Source organism: Schistocerca piceifrons, chromosome 3 (assembly GCF_021461385.2).
Source record: "Schistocerca piceifrons isolate TAMUIC-IGC-003096 chromosome 3, iqSchPice1.1, whole genome shotgun sequence".
Lineage (NCBI taxonomy): Eukaryota > Metazoa > Arthropoda > Insecta > Orthoptera > Acrididae > Schistocerca > Schistocerca piceifrons.
This window is the reverse complement of record NC_060140.1, coordinates 370568674-370592796: the sequence shown is the minus strand read 5'-3', so window position 1 is coordinate 370592796 and position 24123 is coordinate 370568674. Positions and strand designations below refer to the sequence as shown.

The 24123-nt window shown below is 37.2% G+C and overlaps 1 protein-coding gene across 3 annotated transcripts in view; it reads left to right on the top strand.

Moving 5' to 3' along the window:
* LOC124789590 (cyclic GMP-AMP synthase-like receptor) overlaps positions 1-24123 on the top strand; it is a 349572-nt gene that overhangs the window by 251785 nt on the left and 73664 nt on the right. For all 3 annotated transcript variants that reach the window (XM_047256999.1, XM_047256998.1, XM_047257000.1), the window contains one exon: positions 4942-5022. In XM_047256999.1, coding sequence (XP_047112955.1) covers positions 4942-5022 — 81 coding nt within the window. The remainder of the gene's footprint in view (positions 1-4941; positions 5023-24123) is intronic.

The following is a 24123-nucleotide window of genomic DNA, read 5'->3' as shown; positions in this document are numbered from 1 at the left end:
TATATGTAGAAGGAGACCTGTTTATATACAGGGTGTTACAAAAAGGTATGGCGAAACTTTCAGCAAACATTCCATACACACATAAAAAGAAAATATGTTATGTGGTCATGTGTCCAGAAATGCTTACTTTCCATGTTAGAGCCCATTTTATTACTTATCTTCAAATCACGTTAATCATGGAATGGAAACACACAGCAACAGAACGTACCAGCATGACTTCAAACACTTTGTTACAGGAAATGTTCAAAATGTCCTCCGTTAGTGGGGATACATGCATCCACCCTCCGTTGCACGGAATCACTGATGTGCTGATGCAGCCCGGAGAATGGCGTATTGTATCACAGCCGTCCACAATACGAGCACGAAGAGTCTCTACATTTGGTACCGGGGTTGCGTAGACAAGAGCTTTCAAATGCCCCCATAAATGAAAGTCATGAGGGTTGAGGTCAGGAGAGCATGGAGGCCATGGAATTGGTCCGCCTCTACCAATCCATCGGTCGCCGAATCTGTTGTTGAGAAGCATATGAACACTTTGACTGAAATGTGCAGGAGCTCCATCGTGCATGAACTACATGTTGTGTCGTACTTGTAAAGGCACATGTTCTAGCAGCACAGGTAGAGTATCCCGTATGAAATCATGATAACATGCTCCATTGAGCGTAGGCGGAAGAACATGGGGCCCAATCAAGACATCACCAACAATGCCTGCCCAAACATTCACAGAAAATCTGTGTTGATGGCGTGATTGCACAATTGCATATGGATTCTCGTCAGCCCACACATGTTGATTGTGAAAATTTACAATTTGATCATGTTGGAATGAAGCCTCATCCGTAAAGAGAACATTTGCACTGAAATGAGGCTTGACACATTGTTGGATGAACCATTCACAGAAGTGTACCTGTGGAGGCCAATCAGCTGCCGATAGTGCCTGCACACGCTGTACATGGTACGGAAACAACTGGTTCTCCTGTAGCACTCTCCATACAGTGACGTGGTCAACGTTACCTTGTACAGCAGCAACTTCTCTGACGCTGACATTAGGGTTATTGTCAACTGCACAAAGAATTGCCTCGTCCATTGCAGGTGTCCTCGTCATTCTAGATCTTCCCCAGTCGCGAGTCATAAGCTGGAATGTTCTGTGCTCCCTAAGACGCCGATCAATTGCTTCGAATGTCTTCCTGTCGGGACACCTTCATTCTGGAAATCTGTCTCGATACAAACGTACCGCGCCATGGCTATTGCCCCGTGCTAATCCATACATCAAATGGGCATCTGCCAACTCCGCATTTGTAAACATTGCACTGACTGCAAAACCACGTTCGTGATGAACACTAACCTGTTGATGCTACGTACTGATGTGCTTGATGCTAGTACTGTAGAGCAATGAGTCGCATGTCAACACAAGCACCGAAGTCAACATTACTTTCCTACAATTGGGCCAACTTGTGGTGAATTGAGGAAGTACAGTACATACTGATGAAACCAAAATGAGCGAAAGCGCTGGCAGGTTGATAGACACACAAACAAACACAAACATACACACAAAATTCAAGCTTTCGCAACAAACTGTTGCCTCATCAGGAAAGATGGAAGGAGAGGGAAAGACGAAAGGAAGTGGGTTTTAAGGGAGAGGGTAAGGAGTCATTCCAATCCCGGGAGCGGAAAGACTTACCTTGGGGGGGAAAAGGACGGGTATACACTCGCACACACACACATATCCATCCACACATATGTCTGCTTGTGTCTGTATATGTGTGGATGGATATGTGTGTGTGTGTGTGCGAGTGTATACCCGTCCTTTTTTCCCCCGAAGGTAAGTCTTTCCGCTCCCGGGATTGGAATGACTCCTTACCCTCTCCCTTAAAACCCACTTCCTTTCGTCTTTCCCTCTCCTTCCCTCTTTCCTGATGAGGCAACAGTTTGTTGCGAAAGCTTGAATTTTGTGTGTATGTTTGTGTTTGTTTGTGTGTCTATCGACGTGCCAGCACTTTCGTTTGGTAAGTCACATCATCTTTGTTTTTAGATATATTTTTCCCATGTGGAATGTTTCCCTCTATTAATTCATATATATACTTAAAACTTTTTGAGGCATGTTTGAAGAACAGGTGATTCTACAGAGCTAACAAGATTCACAGATGATGACAAAGTAAATATGTTCCTGGAAAATTATAAACACTATTCATGAAATTAATAAACATTGTTTTATTATGGAGCCCACAATAGGCTTGTGTAATGAGATAGCCTTGCGTATGTACCACACTCATTAGCACAAGCTCACTGCTTTGCACAATGAAGCTGAAATATTTGCAAAATTTAAATCTTACAGATTCAGCAGTATATGAGGTCTTGTTTTAGATGGATGAGACCCCTTGTATGAAGTTTCTAGGCATCCAGCTGTGTAAGGAAATGAGGTGACAAAAGCACATGGTAAAATAACAGTTCAGTCCTGGATGCTTTGCACTTACAAATTTCTCTCATTATGTTCACCTTGATGCAATTACTGGCACTCTCTGCATGCTTTTACTTGTTACTGCCCTGAGGCAGTACACCTAAGGTAAAAAAAGTATTTATTGTGTGAAGTAGCTAACAAAACATCTTGCAGGAACCTCTTCATGGACTTAGTGATTTATTCAGTTATGTATCAATACTCAGCTCCCTAATGGTGTTTCTGTTTAATAATAAGAATAAATGTAGGATGAACTATGTGATTCACATCCCTAATGTAGCATCAGGAATAAAAATAATTTTCATACGAGTTATGCATCCCTATCAAAGATTCAGAATGGAGTTTTACAGGACCCACCAGTGAGACAAAAAGATATCAGGTGGTAGTAAGACACAGTAGCAAGTGGGAGGGCACATTCTGCCATTTAGTTGTCGGGAATCCAGTGGAAGCACAAAATGCCTTTCAATGTCATTTTATTAATATTTTATTGTCAATTTAAGCTCACTAAGGATCGCTTAAGACTAGTTCTTCTACGATACTCCCTTCTGTTCCCAATATCTCTTGAGCCCTGCTGATAATTTCTCCTTCCTCTCCTGTGAAAGGGGCTTCTGACATTTAGGGACTCTAGGTGATGGGGTCAAAGACTCTACCATAGTACAAAATTTGGAATCATCTTCTACCTCAAGAACAGAGGTCCCAGTTGAAGCCAAGTCCTTCAGTACTTCATTGAGCCACAGGCTTCCAGTCTTGTAGCTTTTAACCAATGAGAAGATCTTCTTGGTAAGCCTATTGTTGTTCATTCATTGTAGGTGCCCATAGAACTTGAGCCTCCTATGTTGCATACTCATGTTGACTGATTCTAACTGGTGATACAATTCAGAATTAGACTTCAGTCAGTAGGTTCCATCTGGGAGCAATCTTGGGCCATGAATTTTTCAGAGAATACATCTTTCAGCTTTCCCCAGGTCATTCATCATGCCTTTTCTGTTCATCAGGAGGGTCTCTGCGGCATACAGAAACTGTGGCCTGTAATGACAGACCTTAGCATTCTTTGAAATGCACTTCTTGTTGTACAGATTGTGGGATAGATGGTATGCTGTGTTGAGTTTGTTACACCTTTATACAATGGAGGTGCTGTCTCTACCATTGGGGTGGACTATTCACCAAGAAAACGAAAGTGATTAACCCTCCCAGTCATTCCATGTATAGTGATCAAAGGGGTGTTACTGGAGTACTGTTGTCAGAGCATTTGGTCTTGTCATGTGATATTTGTAACCCTGACATCACAGTAATGACAGCATGCTTAGAGTTGTTGGTTAAGATTGCAATATCATCTGTGAAAGCAAGGCACCTTATCTCAATTCTTCAGGTCCCAGCTCCAACAGTAACTGGTTTGATTCCTAGATTCCTCATCATACATTCCCAGGTTTTGATGACTTTATCAAGCACCAGATTAAACAGAATGGCTGATAGACCAACACCCTGTCATACTCCCATTTTGATGTTGAAACTCTGACATAGTTCTCCTCTGAACTTCACCTTAGAGATTGTACCCTTGAGAGTCTGTTTGATGAAGGTGTGTGTGTTGTAATCCACACCTTGTTCTTGCAGTACTAAAAAGAGTGTTTGACAGTCAAGGAATCATAATCTTCTGCAAAGTCAATGAAAACCATGGTGATGTTTATACTCCTTTTTTGTTTTAGCTGAAAAATAGTTTTCAGATTGAAGATCTGCTCTGTACAGGACCTTCCATGTCAAAATCCTCCTTGCTATTAACCAACTGTTTGATCACATTGACTTTCTACATTGTCCAGTTAAATCTAGGAATGCACTTTGTATCATTGGCAGCAGAGAGATCCCCCAGTGGTTGCTGATGTCACTGCAATCACCTTTATTATGTAAAAGGTGAATTACAGCTGATTTCCAGTCATCAGGGATCCTGCCAGTCTCTCAAAAGTTGACCAAGATCTGGTGTAGGACCTCTGTGATCGTATTTCCACCTGCTTTCAGAGTTTGTCATTTTAATATACAGTGTAATCAGTGATTCAAATATGGATAAGAAAACATGAACAGAGTGGACTGACCTGTTATTATCCTATAAACATTATGCTGAGTCATGTGGACTGATAATGTGTTGCCTTCAATGAAAAACTTTCACCAGGTGAGGTGTGCAGATTTACTTTTCTTTGTATTGCACCGCTAATGGCTATCCTTTTATTTTTTATATAAATGTAATAAGCTACCAAAAATTAATTCTTCAAAAGTCAATTAGATTTTGTAATCTTCCTCTTTCATTAGTGGGCACTGTATATTCTGGTGCAAAACTCTGTAGCAGGTTGTTTGTACACAGCAGCAGGAAATTGAAACTCTGCAGATATTCAAAAATAAAGTGAAGGAGTGCCTTATTAGCCACTTTTGTGATTTATCACAACATTTTAATGAAGGGACATAAATTTCTGTCAAATGTTTGTTTTCTAAAATTCTTGTTGCAGAACTGAGGATCAGAATCATGAGCCACTTCCTGCTACCCTGCAAAGCAGTAATGGAGGATCTTTTGACACTTGGAATCAAGGGTGAGCTAGCACTTAATGTACTCATTCAAATGTTAATGAAGTAGCAAACACTATTAGAGTGAGAATTAGGATGCTGCTCTCTGCAGTATGATATTTAAACTGTGAGTTAAATGAAGGCTCATAAGTAAGATGACAGGTTCTTTCCAGACAGTGAAAGGTTACACATGTTACATCAAAAGTGAACTAGTTTTTTATCTTCTATAGTTGCCTGCTCACTGGACTAAAAACTTTTTCCCTCCAAAGTTCCTTTCTATATAGGATTGTGATGAAGACAAAGGATACCAAGGAGTTGAATGTTCAAACAATTTGTTCTTTAAATCCTCCAGTTTTCCCTTAGCTAAGCACTTTCATTGTTCTGGTGAAGGATGAATATTTCTTTTGCAACCCTTGTTTCTTCTCACATGTTTCTCATCCTGTTAGTCCCACGGGCATATGTAACATCCACCAGTTACTCCAGGTTAATCAATGATAATGATCCTTGAGGTATTCCAGAAATCACTGGTTATAAGCTTTCAGGTACATGAGACTGACTTCAAATTTTTGGTGATGGATCATCGGCTTCCATTCTACAGAATTATTTATTACTTCATTTAGGGTGTCGAATAATGGTCCCACATTCAATCCACATTTACATATTGGTGCTAGATTGTTTGGTTCCATTTTGTGCACATTTTCAGTGTATCCATTTAGGGCTGCAGTTTTGTGTTAACCTCTTCACAAATCTCTTCAACAGGCTTATTACATTCACCCACTCATTTCCACTTCACAGAAAAACATAACAGTTATGATCCACCGAACAAGCTAATGTATATATCTAACTGTTTACAGTTATATGGTTTATTCTTATCCAACTTCCTGTCTCTTTCATTTAAATTTTCTCCAAAATGGAACATTTTAGCATTACTTTACACTGTTTTAAACAAGCACAGGGGAAGCATATGACTGCTTACTGTCTTTTTATTTGGCCAATACTCTATTACAAAAATACATGTATTGCTCTTCATAATTTGAGTTATGTATCAGTGTTAACAGCAGCTAGATATCTATTGAAGTTCTTTAATTATATGTGAGATATATGTGAATATATAGAAGCTTGCACAGCATAGGGTAGCATGGAGAGCTGCATCAAACCAGTCTCAGGACTGAAGACCACAACAACAACAACAACATATGTGAATAACAAAAGTGTTGAATTAAAAGCACCAGTTTACTTTTGTTCTACAGTATTACTGTACTACAGTATTGTAGTACTATGGTACTACTATAGAACAAAAGTAAATTGGTCCTTTTCATTTATTATAATGTGGTTCTACCAAGAACTGATGGAAGATTCTGTTAACATGACAAAAGTAGTGAAGTTGAGGAAGTAGATAAACAGAATTTAGAAATACCATAATAATTATTTTGTAGATATACACATTGCTGTATAAAATAAAAATTACACCACTTTCAGCTTACATAAAAAATGAAGTTAAATAATCAGAAGGATATTTATAAAGGTATTAATTTATTGATCACTCTTTGGATAAGGAGTTAATTCAATACTATATCTGAGAATATAGTGGAAGACATTAAATAGCATTTATTTATGTACGAGGTTATACTGAAATGTAATGCTTCCACCTTTGTAAATCTTCAACACTTGGCAGCATTGGTATGTGGCAGGTGCTGCCTTGTTGTGTAGCCTCTTCTCTACAGCTCCAGTTGGCAGGAAGCCTTAGCATTGAATGGTTGTGTTGTTACAGTGTAAAGTATGGAACCCTGTGCAGACGATCTGACAATGCCATTTAAGCAACGTGCAGTAATTGAATTCTTGACAGCAGAAGTGTCACCTCAAAGGAGATTCATCAGAGAATGAAAGCAGTTTATGGTGATTGTGTTGATGTGAGTACTGTGTGTCATTGGGTGAGTAAGTTTAAATATGTTGAGGTGGGAACATCTGACCTGCATGACAAACAAAGAGCTGGATGTCCTGTAACAGCAACCATCGAGTTTCACAAGCAAAATGTTGACAGATTGATTCAGGATGATCATTGTATCACTCAGAGAGAAATTGCAAGCACAATCGGCATTTCACAAGAACGTGCGGCCCACATTATTGCTTTGCTTGGTTATCGGAAGATCTGTGCATGATGGGTACCCAGGATGCTGACTCCTGAAATGAAAGTGCACAGACTTGAAATTTGCCAGGAACTCCTCTCGCTGTAGGATAATGAAGGTGACACCTTTCTCCATTCAGTTGTGACAGGAGACGAAATGTGGGTACACCATTATGACCCAGAAAACATCAGTCTATGGAATATCAGATGAAATGGCAGTCTATGGAATATCGACACAAAGACTTGCCCCAGAAAAAGAAATTCAAGACGCAGCCCTCAGCTGGAAAAATCATGGCCACAGTGTTGTGGGATGCAGATGGTGTTACCCATGTTGATTTCCTTGATTGTGGAATAATACTAAATTCAGAGCGTTACATCACAACACTGCAAACTCTGAAACGACAGCTAACAAGGGTCCGAAAGGAAAAGGAAGTTGTTTTCCTGCAACATGACAATGCTTCCAAACCACACACTTCACGTGCCACCACAACAGAACTTCAGAGACTGAATCTCACCACCATATGGCATCATAGTCCAGATTTAGCACTCTCTGACTTCCGTCTGTTCCCTATAATGAAAGACAATCTGCGGGGTAATCATTATGCTTCTGATAAAGACATTAAGAAAACTGTGAGACTGTGGTTGCAGAAACAGAGTGTCAACTTCTTCTGTGAGAGCTTCAGAAAACACATTCATCATTGGCAGAAATGTATGGAATTGGCTGGTGATTTTGTGGAAAAGTGAATATTGGTAATTGAAGATCACATTCTAAGGATTATTTCTACATTTGATTTATTGAAATATTCCCATACAAACCCAATTAACAAAGGTGGAGGCATTACTTTTCATTCAACCCTCATACTAATAAACAGAACTGAAGTTTTTATTCATAGTAAAATTATCACATAAAATGGAGATATTTTCCATGAAATTCACATCAAAACTACATTTGGTGTATGCTTATGCACAGCCTATAGTACTTGGTAAAACATAACATTCACACTGTGTATTTTTCAAAACATCAGTCAGATAGTGTCATCATGATTATAATCACCATCATCTGTTTCTACATCTATACTCTGTGAACCACTGTTAAGTGTATGACAGTGGATACGCCCCTCTGTACTGACTATTAGGGCAATTTCTCATTCCTTGGAAGGTGGAATGTGGAAAAAATGATTGTTTAAATGGCTCTGCATGTGTGCTGTAATTAATCTAATCTTGTCCTCACAGTCCCTATGGGATTAATATTTTGGAGGTTGTAGTACACTGCTTCGATCATTATTGAAAGCTGACTCTTGAAACTTTGTTAGTAGCCTTTCTGCCATCTTGACTGCCAAATGCATTTTATTCAGCATCTCTCAAAAGTTTCTTTACAGTGACTGTAAATCTTGGAGGTCACTCCTATTATTAACTGTCCTACTGGGTACATATCTATCCAGTGCATGGTCAACTGTTCTTTTAAACTTGAGCCATAGTTCCTCTACATGCTCCTGTCTTGAGCTAAAAGTTTCAAATTCCTCATTGAAGTATGACACTATTGATTCTCTGTCTAGTTCCCTGAACGTATAAATCTTTCTCCTTGTGTATTTTGCCCTTTGTGTTTTGGTATTCATTTTTGCTATAATTGCCTCATGGTCAACAATACCAGTTTCAATGTGGACTTCCTCAGAGAAGTCAAGCCTGTTTGTTGACATTAGATGTAATATATTTCCATCCCAAGTGGGGTTCTGAACTACTGTTCTAGGTAGCTTTCAGAGAAGGTATTTAGTAATGTTTCACAGGATGTCTTTCATACCCACCACTAACAAAACTGATTGTTTGATGATTAAAGTTTCCTCCAATGATTATAGTATCTTCACAGAACTTTCCTATTACAATGTAGTGCCTACTCTTGATACTGCATTTTTCCCAAGCAGTCTCATATGCAAATTCAACTTCTACCTTGGTGTATTTGAGTTTCTTGCCTACTGCAACAAATACACCACCTCCATTTCCCTGTTCTTTTGGTATACTCTTAAATTTTTCCCAACATCTCACCACTGTCAACTTCAGGTTTTATCCAAACAATGGAAAATCCAAGATAGAAGATGACAATATTATGAAAATGATAGTTGCTACTCACCATATTGTGGAGATGCTGAGGCATAGAAAGGCACAACAAGAAGGCTGTGAAACAAAGCTTTTGGCCAAACAGGCCTTCATCAGAATTAGACAACACACGTGTGTGTGTGTGTGTGTGTGTGTGTGTGTGTGTCTGTGTGTGTGTTTCCATGTGTGTGTATGTGGGGGAAGGGGGGGGGGGGGAGGGGGGGGCGGGTATGTTGCCTAATTCTAATGAAGGCCTGTTTGGCCAAAAGCTTTGTTTGACAGTCTTCTTGTTGTGCCCATCTACAGCTCAGCATCTCCATTATATGATGTAGCAGTTATCCTTTTCATAACACTGTCAGGTTTGAATTAGCTTTCAGTGCCTAATATTATGTGAGCTTCAGTGTTTTTTGGAATGCTTCAAGCTCTGACACTTGGCTCCAAATGCTTTGGCATTTAACCACCAGGATTTTGATACTCTGATCCATATAAGGCATTTCTTTGGGATTTACACTGATATTTCTGGGTTTCCCATAGCTATCATTATCTGGACTGAATGGAGAGTTACCTAATCTAAAAAGCTCTTTTGTGCATCCCACACACAGTCAGCTACCTGGGTAGGAGCCTCTGACATGTATCACACACCTGACCCATTAATGGGATCCCACAGTTCTCAACCTTATGGTGCAAATTGAGGAAGTCGCAGCCTAGCTTGTCATAGAACCTTCAAAATCTCTGGTCCATTTCTTCCACTCAACTAATAACCAAGGAGCGATGATCTGTTCTGGGGACAATGCTGCAGGTTGTGAGCTTCACTGAAACTCCATGAACAAGGATGTTATTCTCAACTGTCTCTGCTAGTCATTGGAATGCTCCAAGTATGATCTCAAAGCCCAGACAAAATTCATCACTTGTTCCAACTTGCACCACAGTCTGTAGTTGGTTGCACCATGTGCCCTAAATGGTTGTCAGAATAGCCTCTTCAGCATGCCTCCAAGCATACACACTGAGTATACCTGGTATTTCTTTCCATCCCTTGTTGCAGTTTCCTTAAGGGGACCACTATTCATTATACATTGGAACTGACAGTGACTAATAGATCCCTACCCTTTTGTGTTTGCCTCCTCTTGAAATGGAGTACAGCTTATTTCCCCAAAACAGGTGACGTGAGCCCTACTGACTCATTTCCAGTCTCAGTGAAAGACAGCACCTTGAGCTTGTTTGTTAGAGAGTTTGGTACAGCAGTCTGAGTCCTCCTTGGTTCCTGTCTACCCTATACAGGATACCTAGATCCAACATTGTCATTCCATGCACCATCAGGTGGATGAGTAATGATGGGTCTTGTATTTCCTGCAGGAGAGACAGTGTCCACAGAAGAGGATAGTACCTTGAGTATCTTTGGTGTCTCTGGTACACAACTCTTGGTAACCCTCCAAAAACATCCATTCACAGCAGCTTCCAATCACCTGACTGTAGTCAGGGCTATTTCCAACTGCTTGTAAATAGTAACCAATTCATTCCCTGCCTGAGAACAGTAAACACAATGTGCGTGCATTATGCCAGCTGCAATATTTTAGAGAATGGTGAACAATGTATGCCTGGTGCAGTATTTTACTGAATAGCACATAAATAACTTTATACTAAGCTTGCTGTTTCTTTTTTAATTTATGAGTTTTATATGCTATGAATATTATCTACAATCTTTTGGAATTGAAGTAATTTATAGCCAAAAATGAGGTGTCTGTTATGACAACAGAAAACTTGGTACAAGTTTTACCAGTTCTCTGAAGCATTTCTTGGGACATGATTACTAAGAAAGTTCAGCAGTAGAAATATTGTACAATAAATGTATAAAATATACACTCCTAGTATAAGAGAAAACTAATATGACACAATGTGTTACTTAATGTTACATCTTCAAAGTAACTGTAAATCATAAACACCAATTTACCATGAAAATCTTTGCAAACATCCAAAACTTCTCAAAGTGTACTTTTTTCACACAAATATATGATGAAATTTGGGTACTGTTGGTTGCAAGCAGGGACAGAGTGGCCAAGATTTCTGAAAAGTACAGTTATTATTGATTGGCAACATTGTGAAAACGATAGACTGCTACTCATCATATAGTGGAGATGTTGGGGGTCACAGATAAGCATATCAAAAGGCTGTAAACAAGTAACCCTTTGACCAAGAAGACCTTCATTGGAATTAGACAACACACACACACTCATGCAAATGCAACTCACACACACATGACCACAGTCTCTGGCTGCCTCAATTGAATCTGGCAGCTTCACTTGAATCTGGCATTGGCAGTCAGACTCTGTGGTTGTGTGTGTGTGTGTGTGGAATTGCATTTGCACGAGGGTGTGTATGTTGTCCAATTCTGATGAAGGCCTTTTTGACTGAAAGTTATGACTGCCTGAACTGAGTCTGGTCTTGGCAGCCAGGGACTGTGGTCACTTGTGTGTGAGTTGTGCTTGCGTGTGTGTATGTGTGTGTGTGTGTGTGTGTGTGTTGTCTAATTCAGATGAGGGCCTTTATGGCTGAAAGCTTTCATGTTTGAGAGTCTTTTTGTCACACCTACCTGCAACTCAATATCTCCACTATATGATGAATAGCAATCTATCCTTTTCATAATATTTTCATTATTCTGTACGAGATTTTCATTTATTTGTTGGAGAATTTTGATCTACTATGTGCCTTACCATTCTTCATTAGTACGTCAGATGTAGAACTTTTCAATTATAAGAGAAAGGGAAAGAAGAAATATTGTTTAGATTTCATTTAACAACATTGCTTTTCAGTTTACAAATGAAAAACTTAAATTACTAACGCTAAAAAACTATATTGTATGAATTTTAAATTTTAAATAATTTAAATTTTAATTTACAAGTACAATTTACAAATGCTTTGAATTAAAATTCAAGAACTCATTTACCAAGTAAAACCAGTGATTAATTGGAAGTAACTCTAGTTTACTTTAAAAAGATATTTCACTTTTTTTGTTATTTTATATAGCTACATGTACTACTGAAAAATTTAACTTTTCAGTGGAGCGAACAATTGTGGAGCAATCATCCCCGCATTGTTTTCACATAACATAGAGAATTATATTCAAGTAGCATACTTGAGAACAGTGCTTAGGGAGAGAACAGTGCTTAGAGAGGTAGAAAGAATTGAAAATTCATACTGCACATTGTGAAAAGTATTCAAATGCTTAAAGGTTCTGAATTTGAAATGTCTCTCCAGATCAAGTACTGTGATGCCAACAGATACTCAATGCAGCAATGCAGCAACATCTATTCTGTGTATGAAGTAACTACACAGCATACATAGTGTCCACTAATAAAAATTATGCTGATTCATCTCTTTATAATGTGATCAAATTATTCCAATTTAATGAAAAGGTTTTGTATTTTAAAATACCGATTTCTGTCTTTGAAGTTTGCCTGAGAACAATTAATGTTAAGCAATCCAAATTTATTCATATGCATCACAAGCATGTTACATCAAGCACTGCATTTTCCTTGTGAATATTTTGTGAGTGAGTTACTGTGAAGGTGCAATTACACTTTGAAAGATGACTTGTGGTGGTGGTGGTGGTGGTGGTGACAAGGCAATATTAGTTGCAGGCTAGTGCACAACCTGTTAGATGGTTCACCTGCACAAGGGTTTGATTGTACACCATTGCTTTGAGCCATATACTAATTCAACAAATAATGTCAATCTATGAACAGTCAAAGAATAATTTAAACCACCTTTCACTATGAAAACATCAAGTAAACTGGGAACGGTCTATTTGTCCATTGATGTATCCTGACACAGGGTCAGACTCAAGTTCACTTTAATTTCAGTCAAAAAATGTTCCCTTAATTGGAGGCCATACCAGGGCTAATATTCACAACTAATAATTTATGTTTTGTAAAGCAGTGCAAGCAAAAAATTCATACATGTACAGTGTTTCACTTTTGCAAGGGCATGCTAATGTTGACTAATTCCACAAAATAATTGGGTTCACACAGTCTAATATGAAAGTCAACATTTGTTGGCTGACTCAACAAATAAACTCATCTTCACAATTCTAAGCTGTTGCATCAAGACTGAACAAATCCAACACCAGTGGCTCACAGGCCGTACAGCTCTTACCCTCACCACCAATACTGACAAAAGACTGTGAACATGCACTGCTTTCTCCTGCTGCAACTTGATCATATGACCACTACTTGAGTCATATCAGTGTTTAACTCCTAGACAACTGAAATTATTCACGATTTTAAATATATTTATATTAAACACATAATACAGATCTCTGTGCTACTTTTGTACTTGTATTTGTATTTGTATTTGTACTTGTATTTTTATTGATCCAGGCAATCATAGTATTGTACAGCTGTACATATGATATTGGATAGGTCAAGAGAGCTATTTACAGTAATTTTTACAAATTGATGTTTACATTATTTTGTAGCAAGGAAATTATCTATCTTCAACAAAACAGTTAATACAAATCAAAGAGATGTAAGGTTTTACATATGATATTGGATAGGTCAAGGTAACATATTTGCAGGTAATATTTAATAAATTGATTTTACATTATTTTGCAATGAGGAAGTTAGCTATCTTTAACAAAACAGTAAATGCAAATGTTGTATGGTAAAATACAAACAACCAATACAAATGTAATAGTAAAGTAGTCCAGTGTATTTCATAGACATGCACAGTATATAATTTTCAGACCTAATTGAACATTTATCATATTTTTTACATTTTTAACCCCTTTCAAAAAAATGATCAACTGCATAAAAGCAATGGTCCAAGAGATATTTTTTTAACTTATGTGTGAAGGCTCTTGGGTTCTTTGTTGCTTTGATTTCATTGGGTAAATTATTATACATTTTTATCCCAACATTTAAAACACTTTTTTGGTAGCAGGTAGTTCTGGACTGAATCATATGTAGGTCAGATTGCTGCCTTGTTGCATAGTTATGAATATCTCCATTGAATTTTAGTGTGCAGTCATTGTTTAACAGGTATGACTTGACAAATGAGACGATATTATAAATGTAAGCAGAGGGCAGTGTCATAATGCCATTTGTTTTGAAATGTTGTCTGCATGATTCGTTATGTCTTAGATTACATATTATGCGTATTGCCATTTTTTGCATTTTAAAAATATATCTACCTCCAGGTGAGTTCCCCCAAAATATGATTCCATACTATAATGTAGAATGGAAGTAAGCATAATATACATGTATGAGAACAGATTTTGTGACTGATTTTTTGAGTATCCTTAAAATGTAACACGCAGTTGAGAGCTTTTTTGAGATATAATTTGTGTGTGTCTCCCACTTAAGATTTTCTGCAAGCCATATGCCAAGAAACTTGACAGAGTCCACACACATAAGCTCTTGGTTATTTAGAATCACATCAGGCATTTCTTGTTTTTGGGATGAGAGTCTGAAGTTGATGTAGGTTGTTTTCTGTATGTTTATAATCAGTTTGTTCTCGTTGAACCATTTGCTGAGTGACGACATAAGCGGTTTAATTTTTTGGTTGTGGTCCTCTGTATCAGTACCCGTTATTAGAACACTTGTGTCATCGGCAAATAGTGTGGTATGTCCTGTAGCAAGCTTTGTGCTTATATCATCAATGTATAGCAGAAACAGTATGGGTCCCAGGATTGAGCCTTGTGGCACACCATGTCTAATAGGCATTGTGTCTAATAGGCATTGATGGGTGGTTGTATTCTTTTTTTCAAAATTAATTTCAACTTTTTGAAATCTGTTTGACAGGTAAGATTCTAACCATTTGTTTGCAATTCCTCTTATACCTTTATTTGCTAACTTCTTAAGGAGTATGGTATGGTCAATTACATCAAACACTTTGGATAAATCTAAAAAGATACCAGTAGTGATTTCCTTATTATCCAGTGCTTTTAAGGTTTCGTTGAGATGCTCATAAATAGCTGTGGTAGTTGTCTTTTGCTTTCTAAAACCATGCTGGTGTTTTGTCAATAAGAATAGTTTATTAGTAAAGTCTTCCAATCTGGTGTAAAATAATTTTTCAAATATTTTTGAGAATGAGCTGAGTTGTGCTATGGGCCGGTAATTGGCTACATCATTTTTAGAGCCCTTTTTGTGAAGTGGGGTAATTTTAGAAGTTTTTAGTGGGTCAGGGAAAACTCCATTTGTAAAGGATGCATTTATTATGTGGGTTAGGGGTTCTACAATGGATTCCCCACATTTCTTTACAATTAAATCAGGAATATTGTCACTACCACTGGAGTACTTATTCTTTAGTCCTTTTATAACTGTAAGTACTTCAGGATTGGAGACTTTGTGAAGCAACATTGATGCCTGTACCGGTGTGGTTTCTATTAGTGTTTGGTGTTGAGCATTTGGTCTTTATCAGGTTTTCTGCTATTTTGCTAAAATAGTCATTAAAACCATTTACTATTTTTTGGGGATCTGATGTGACTTCATCATTTAGGTTTAGTTTTAATGTTTTGTTTATAACATGCTGCTTACTGTTTGTTTCATTTTTTACAACTGTCCACAAGCCTTTCATTTTATTGTTAGATTCCTTTATAAATTTATCATTGTATAATTTTTTTGCTTGTTGGATAACTTTCCTATAGATTGCAAAATAGGTCTTACAATATGACCTAAACTGATCATCGACGTCATGGTGTTTCATGTGATTTTTTAGTCACGCTTTTTTGGCTGGAAATCTTTATCCCTTTTGTTACCCATGAGTTTGTGTGTTTGTTTCTGATTTTCCTTGATTTCAGTGGAAATTCAGTATTGAAGTGGTGGAGAAATGTTTCATGGAAGGAATTAAATATGTAGTTTACATCATTTTCTTTATAGACCTCTGCCCAGTTTTCAGCCCTTAACAGATAGTTAAAAAGCCTTATATTATCATCATTAAATTGCCTTTGTATTTTAGTTATTGTGGGATATTGTCCTATGTAATTTAAAATCGCTGTTAGTATTTGGGCCTCATGGTCACTGTAACCTGTGCTGACGACTTCGATTGAGTGGTGCAGTTTGTCTGTGTTTATGAAAATCTGATCTAGAGCTGTTTTTGAATTTTTTGTGATCCTGGTTGGTGTGTTTACCGTTGGGGATAGGTTGAATGAATTTGTAATATTCAACAATTCGTCTTTGTTTTTTCCAGGTGTGAGGAAGTCAATATTAAAGTCTCCACTTATTAATAGATTTTTGTTTAGTGAGTGAATTTTTGTGAGTAGTGCTTCGAGGGAGTGTTTGAAGGTTTGGATGTTCCCATCAGGGGCTCTATATACTTTCAGTATCAATAGGTTATAGTCTGTTTTGCATTTCATTATTGTACAGATTAACAGATTAATTCTACATTCAGCTGAAACTGTCTTTTACGTAGTACCTTTCACGCTATGAATCAGAACTACAGGAAAAATCAAATTTGCAGTTTAATTCTTTATGCTTGTAGGTTGCCACTGAAGGTAAATGGAAGTATTGTACAACATTATTTTACAAGGATATATTACCAAAATGTATAAGCAATGAAGAAAATTATACAACTACTTATGCACAAGCTAATCTATGAGTGTAATTGTGGCAGAGCTTTGGCACAGCCTCTCTACTATGATATTTTTTGTCTAGTGAAAAGTATATACTCACAAGTATTTTTTTAAAAAAAACATATCTAAGCTTTAGTAACATAACTAATATGGCTGGTGGAGACTTTATTGGAATTTTCACTTACTTTTTGTATTTTTTTGTGTTCTTTAGTGGATATGTAATTTAGGAGTAGACACACTCAGAATTTTGTCCTAACAGCATGTCATCTGCTAACACTTAGCTGTATGGTGTATTTAATGATGCAGGATTTCCTGAAAGCGGTTGCACACCAAACTGTGGCTCAGTCATAGCCATCTCACCAGCTATACATCACTCAGACTGGCCTTCACATTTCATGACTGATATATGTATATAAACCCACAGCCTGTAGCTTTGAATCATATTAGTCTGCTGCATGCGATTCAAAGAAGCACCAGACAACAAGCTGAATGTGTCTGTCATTAGTTAAAATTACCTAATTTCTAGTTGAACCAAAATATGTGTATGGAATTTTTGAGACAAAAGAGAAAAAAAATGATCTCCCCAAGGATTAACCCTCCAGTGGGTGCGCCTGTGTGTAAAGTGCACCAGTCACAAATAACATTGTTTTGTACCACTCCAATGTTGTTTTACAACTGTGAACCCATACCTATTCATTCATTACTGCAGCAACTAACAGAGTAATAAGTTGTGTAAGTGAGCGGTAGCACTCTAAAACAAACAGAAAACTGGGTAAAACAAAGATACTATCCATTCAAGAAAATTACCCAGTTTTTGACCTGGCAGCACAGCCCACAATGAGGCAGTTATCTATGAATAAATTAGTAGTCAAATAAGTGGATGGCAGGGATCTGATGCAACTGCACTGTTCAATGCTTCGAGTGGGTCATCAGCGTGGGTGACAACTGTGCGTGACACAAAATGATACAGTGAAAGGTTTATGTTATTATTGATTAACTGAACAGTGGTTCAGTTTATATAATGTTTTTTATTTTATCATTGTTTAATTAAACTAAGATTAAACTGTAATTTTGTTTATATATGTTTACCATGGTAACATAAAGACAGCTATTCCTTATATGTGTACAAAGGCGCCATGTGCCTTCTTGTGCTATTCCCACTCAAGAGTTGAATACACTCCTGTAAACTACATCTAAATGAACTCATTCATTTATGTCAGTTATAGTTACTAGTTCATTTGTCATTTATGAGCACCTCTCATATTACAACAACACTATTTTCACTGCAACTCTATTTTGAGAATGGTCCCTGCAAGTCAAGATGGTTAGTTCTTGCATCAGTTCACTATGGATTGCTCTCCATTCATTCTTGCTTACAGCCAGCAGTATTGTGTATTTATCGCCAGCCAACTCATCTGATCAGACAACGAATTTCCAAAATCAATGTTTGCTCAGGTAAATTGACCCCATCCCATATGAGGAAACCCAACAATCCTATCCCCAAGCTCTAGTTTTAACTCCAGATGTCATACACATATTAACAAATTTAATAAAACCCTAAAATTAATTTTTTAAATGACTATTTTCTTAAACAAATGATCTACATATTGCCTTCCTACTTCTATATTTACTTTCCTAACTTCTTTAAACAGAAATATGGACATTACACATAATTCCCACACAGACAAGATTTCTGACATCTTCATATCATCTGTGAATATTTTTTATCAGCCAACATACACACATACTAACTTTACACAGTGACACCACCAAATAATTAGAACTGTACAAACATGTCATATTAGTATACACTTTATATATCAGATTACCTGCATTATTTCTCACAGCATGATTATAACTGTTATAGTCTTTAAGCCAAACTGTATCTTTGATATTGAGGATACTAAACTCTAGGGTCTATGCACACATGGTCCATGGTATAACTGAAGCAGTTTTTTAATATCTCCATCAAAAATACCTGATTTTTCTTTGGTTTTGACTACTGTAATACTTTATCTCCTAGTCTGAATTTTGTTTCTTTGCATCTTCTGTCATGCCTTCTCTTTCTTTCTAATTCCCTTCTAGTCATTCACTCTTATGCTAACATTTCTCTTTCTCAATTCATCAGGTTTTGTTTTGGTGGAAAATATATTTTTGCAACAATCAGATTCTCTGGCCTTTCACCCTTCACCCGTAGCACAACTCTGTACTGTATTCAATAAATCCTCAAATGCTGATACATATCCTACCCTTGCACTGTGCTTTTTGCTGTAGCATGTTCTGCAGAACTTGCCAAGTGCTCACATGTACCCTCAGCAGGATTGTTAGCTGGGTGGTACACTGATATCCATATATGATTTATCCCTGATCTTTCAATAAACGGGTCCCATATATGTGAAACAAACTACTCAGTTACCAGGAAAAATATGTTCTGGCCTCATAAAATTTACTAAATAATCTCTGTCTCATTTATTAATAATGCTCTAAACTGGGCTTTTCTCAAAAGCTATAATTTGACAAATTTTGAGAAAACATCAACTACCTCAGTTAACTTGTATGTAAGTTCTCTAATGATACTGTAATCATCAGTGGAGACTTTAACCATCCAACAATTAATTTGAAAATGACAATTTTGTTAGTGGTGGACACAATAAAACATCCTGCGAAACTTTACTAAATTCCTCCTCTGAAAACTATCTAGAACAGATAATTAGGAATCTCAGTCATGATGCAAACATATTGGATCTAATGGCAAAAATATATCTGATCTCTTAGAGGATGTCCACTTCAAAACTGCAGAGGTTATTGCATAATAGGTGTAAAACAAAGCATAGAGAGATGCTGAATTAAACATGTTTGTCTGTCAAGGTAGCAATGTGTGATGCATGGCTACCATAGGAGGATATTGTCAGATGATGTTTCACGAAACTCAGAGAAACTCTGATCATATGTAATGGCTGCTAGTGACATCAAAGTTCGTGTCCAGTATGTAGTAAGTGAGAGACAAACTGAAACTGAGGTTAGCAAAGCAAAAGCTGAGATGCTTAACTCCATTTTCAAATGTTCCTTTACAAAGGAAATCCCAGGAGAATTGCCCCAATTTAATCCTCAAACCACTGAAAAGATGAATAAAATAAGTATTAGTGTCAATTGTACTGATAAACAACTGAAATCGTTAAAGCGGAACGAAGCTGTAGGGCCCAATGGAATCCCCGTCAGATTCTATACTGAATTTGTGGCTGGGTTACCCCCTTCTAACTATAATCTACTGTAGATCTCTCAAACAAAAAATCATGTCCAGTTCTTGAGAAAGGCACAGACCACACCCATCTACAAGAATGGTAGTAGAAGAGATCTACAAGGAATTGTGCCCCAGGGGTTTGTCTCGGGACCCTTGTTGTTCATGTTGTGTGTTAATGACCTTGCAGACAATAGTAAAAGCATGCTTTTTGGATATGATGCACTTATCTATAATGAAGTACTGTGTGAAAGAAGCTTCATGAATATTCAGCCAGATATTGATAACATTTCAAAACAATGCAGAGATTAGCAGATTGCTTTAAATATTCAGAAATGTAAAATTTTGCATTTCACAAAACAAAAAATGTAGTATCCTTGTAGTAGGGGTATGAAATGGACTAGGAGTGCAATCAGTCTATAAAGGAGATTGCTTACAAATCATTCATGTCACTGGTTCTAGAATATTGGTCAAGTGTGTGGGTCCCATACCAGGTGGGACTAAAAGAGGATATTGAATGTATACAGAGAAGGGCAGCATGAATGATCACAGGTTTGTTTAATCTATGGGAGAGTGTCACAGAGGTACTGAAGGAAATGAACTGGGAGACCCTGGAAGACAGATGTAAACTATCCCAAGAAAGTCTGTTAACAAAGTTTCAGGAACCAGCTTTAAATTATTACTTTAGCCATATACTACAACTCCCTATATACAGTTCACATACGGATCATGAAGATAAGATCAGAATAATTACTGCTTGTACCAAGGCATTCAAACAATCATTCTTCCCACACTCCATACATGAGTGGAACAGGAAAAAACCCCTAATAACTGGTACAGTGGGATATAACCTCTGCCCTTCACCTCAGGGTGGTTTGCAGTGTATAGAGGTAGATGTGCTACTAAAATGTATTTAAGTTCCCCAAGACCTGCTAGTAATGATCCATAAGAGATTGATCACTGTTAGATCACCTGATTTGCTTGGTATATGTTTTGCATTTCTCCTTGTACTGCTACCATGCTACATTTTACCTTGTGACACTTATCACATGATGCCAGCTGTTTTCCAACTCTCCTTGTGTGCGGGTGCATGGATGCACACACATATTTGTGTGTGTGTGTGTGTGTTCCACATCTCCTCCTAAACCACTGAAGTGATTTTAACCAAACTCGGTAAACATATATATTACTGTCAGATGACATTTGCTGTGAGGATAAGAACCACATACCTATCAAAAGGGTCGTGGTGGGAATGAAAAAGATGTGTAGCCTGTGACAAGTAGCTTCTCACACTTCATTCATGCAGTATTAGGGAATGACAGCACTTAGCTACATGCAATAAGCTTTATTTCAAATTTTACTGTTTTGTTTTGTTCACTGACAACTCCTACAGAATGATGAAAGGAAAATTATTTATTGCTTAACTTTCTTTTTGTTGTTCATGTAGTAAAATTACTGCATGAATCATGACATTATAGCTTATTACTTCTTTGCTAGCAACTGTATTCATGACTCATTTTACAGATTGTATTCATGTAACCACTGACTATAAGTGCAAATTTATATCATTGTACAATACACAGTTCAGGATATATGATGTCAGAAACAATGAGGTGCATGAAAAGCTGCTGCATCATGCATGACGTTTAAATTTATTCTCTCTTTGTTACTAACTCCATCTGCAACACATTTTGCAGACAGTATCCACATATGCCTCTGAATTTACCTAAGAAATCATATCACTGTATCACTCATAATTCAGGAGATACGATGTAATAAACATTGACCACAAGACCATACACTGTGTGGTGCAGATCTGGATGCACAGCTATAAATAAATAACTGGGCAGCACCAGGTTTCTCCACTAGTTGTTAAATATAATATTTTCCTGCATACCTCCAAACATTTTTGTGCACTATAATGTCCATGACTCTGGTGAATGTAATTAATTATGTTTATAAGTGATCATCCAGGTAGCACAGCTTCCACCCCTTCTCTCCCATGATTTTCATCTAAATAACATTCCTCTATAAGACATTTTATTTTTAAAATCCCTTACAGCCAATAATAAATTCAGTCTCTGATCACCATTCTGCAGCTGCCACATGTCTTTACATATAGACTTTATTTACTTTTCTTCCTCTATCCCCTTCATGCACAGCATTTGAACCTCTCTCTCTTCCCTTTACTTTCCATAGTTATTCGCCTTTGGTGGCAGCTGTGTCAGGCACCAGCTACATTATTCTCTACACCTCTAATGAATCTCATACTACAATTAAATTGTTGGAAGAACAGGGCCCATCTCATAAGCCCGTTATTCACCAGTTTGCATTGTTGCAGATAGCTCAAGGCTTTGTAATTAGTAAATATCAATTCCTTTCTTCCCTCTGAACATACTCTAAATTTCTGAGCCCCAAATGTTACTGCTAATAATTCTTTCTCGGAGGTCCCATTCATTAACTCATGCTCAGTCAGCATTCTTCTTGCAAATACAGTTGTTCTGTGTTCTATCTCCCCATTTACCATCTTTTCTTGGAATAAAACTGATCCTACTCCATAATCTGACAGATGAGTTGCAATGCAAAATGGTAAAGTCATATCTGGATAGAAAAGTATATTTCTGTTACAAAAGCTATTTTTTGTAGCCTCAAATTCCTCATCGCATTCAATTGTCCATCTCCAAGTCACATTCTTCTTCAATAATTTACATAAATGAGTTGAATTTAAACTGTAATCATTCATATATCTTCTGTAAACAGAGCACATTCCAATGAAACATGCTAATTATTCCCTATTCCTAGGTGTCTTACATTCTTCACTGCCTCTGGTCTTTTCTTTATTCAGGTAAATCCCTTCAGGATTCAGCTGATGTCCTACGAAAGTTAACTCTGCCTGGAAAAATTGATGCTTATTGAACTTAAGAGTCATACCCCCTTTATGAATAGCTTTGAACACATCTTCTAGCAGCTTACAATACTTGTCCCATGTGCTACGGTAATGAAGATATCATGACATACACCGTCAACCTCTTCATCAATTCACTACCAAGGACATGACTTAAATATCTGACAAACACAGCTTCTCATATTGATATTCCAAATAGTACCACTATAAACATGTAGGTTCTCCCTTCAAACAAAAAGGCTGTACATTTTCTAATTTTTTTAGCCAATAGAATTTGTCAAAATCCTAAGGTACAGTCTGCATTAGACATGAGTATTACATAATTGAAACTCTGCTGTAGCTTGGTCATGTTTTTAGGCTGATCATTCTCCTTAACTATTACTTAATTTAGTCTTCTTGCGTCTAATACAATTCTTACACATCTGTTTTTCATTTTAACAATTAATATGGGATTACAGTATTCTGCCCACTTCTATTGCATTCCAGTCAAACATCTTCTTTATCTGGGCTCTTATTGCCTCTTTATCTGCCACAGCATCAGAAAATGGTTTTGTCTTTGTCACTTCATGTGGTGTCACTCTCAAAGAATACTAAAAATAAACAACCTTGCCAGGTCTATTTGGAAACACATGCCTATATCCAGGTAACAAATCAGTAAGTTCTGTCCCCTGTTTTCCATTAAATGACTAGGTGTATATTTACTCTGTCACACAATCTATTTCACTCTTCTCATCTTCTTTCTATAAGTAAGCCTTTGCCTCTACCCCTGTTAATTCTCTTTTAAAATGAATTCTTTTCTTGTACCCTCCAGCATCAAATTCTGCTATTCTATCTCTTTTTGTGATTCTTCAAACGTACTTGCACAAAGTCCACGCCCAAATTTTGTATCCACTCAATTTTCAAATTTATCATTAAGTTTTGATTCCAAATCCTCCATTGGCTCAGATTTCATAGTCTCTGTTTTGCAGTACAACTCTCCAACTATCTCAGGTTTTAAACACTCAATTTCTGAGTCTATGTTCCCTATCTTGGAATCCATCTTTTCTAATTTCTTCTGAAATTTATTGCAAAAAGGCAGAAAGTTGACTTCCTGGCACCCAGCCTATTTCTTCTTGTATTCCACTATAACTTGTACCAGCCCCTACTTCTGACTCACAATTACTTTCTGCCTTTCTGCTTCATTAACCATGGGTGATTATCAAAA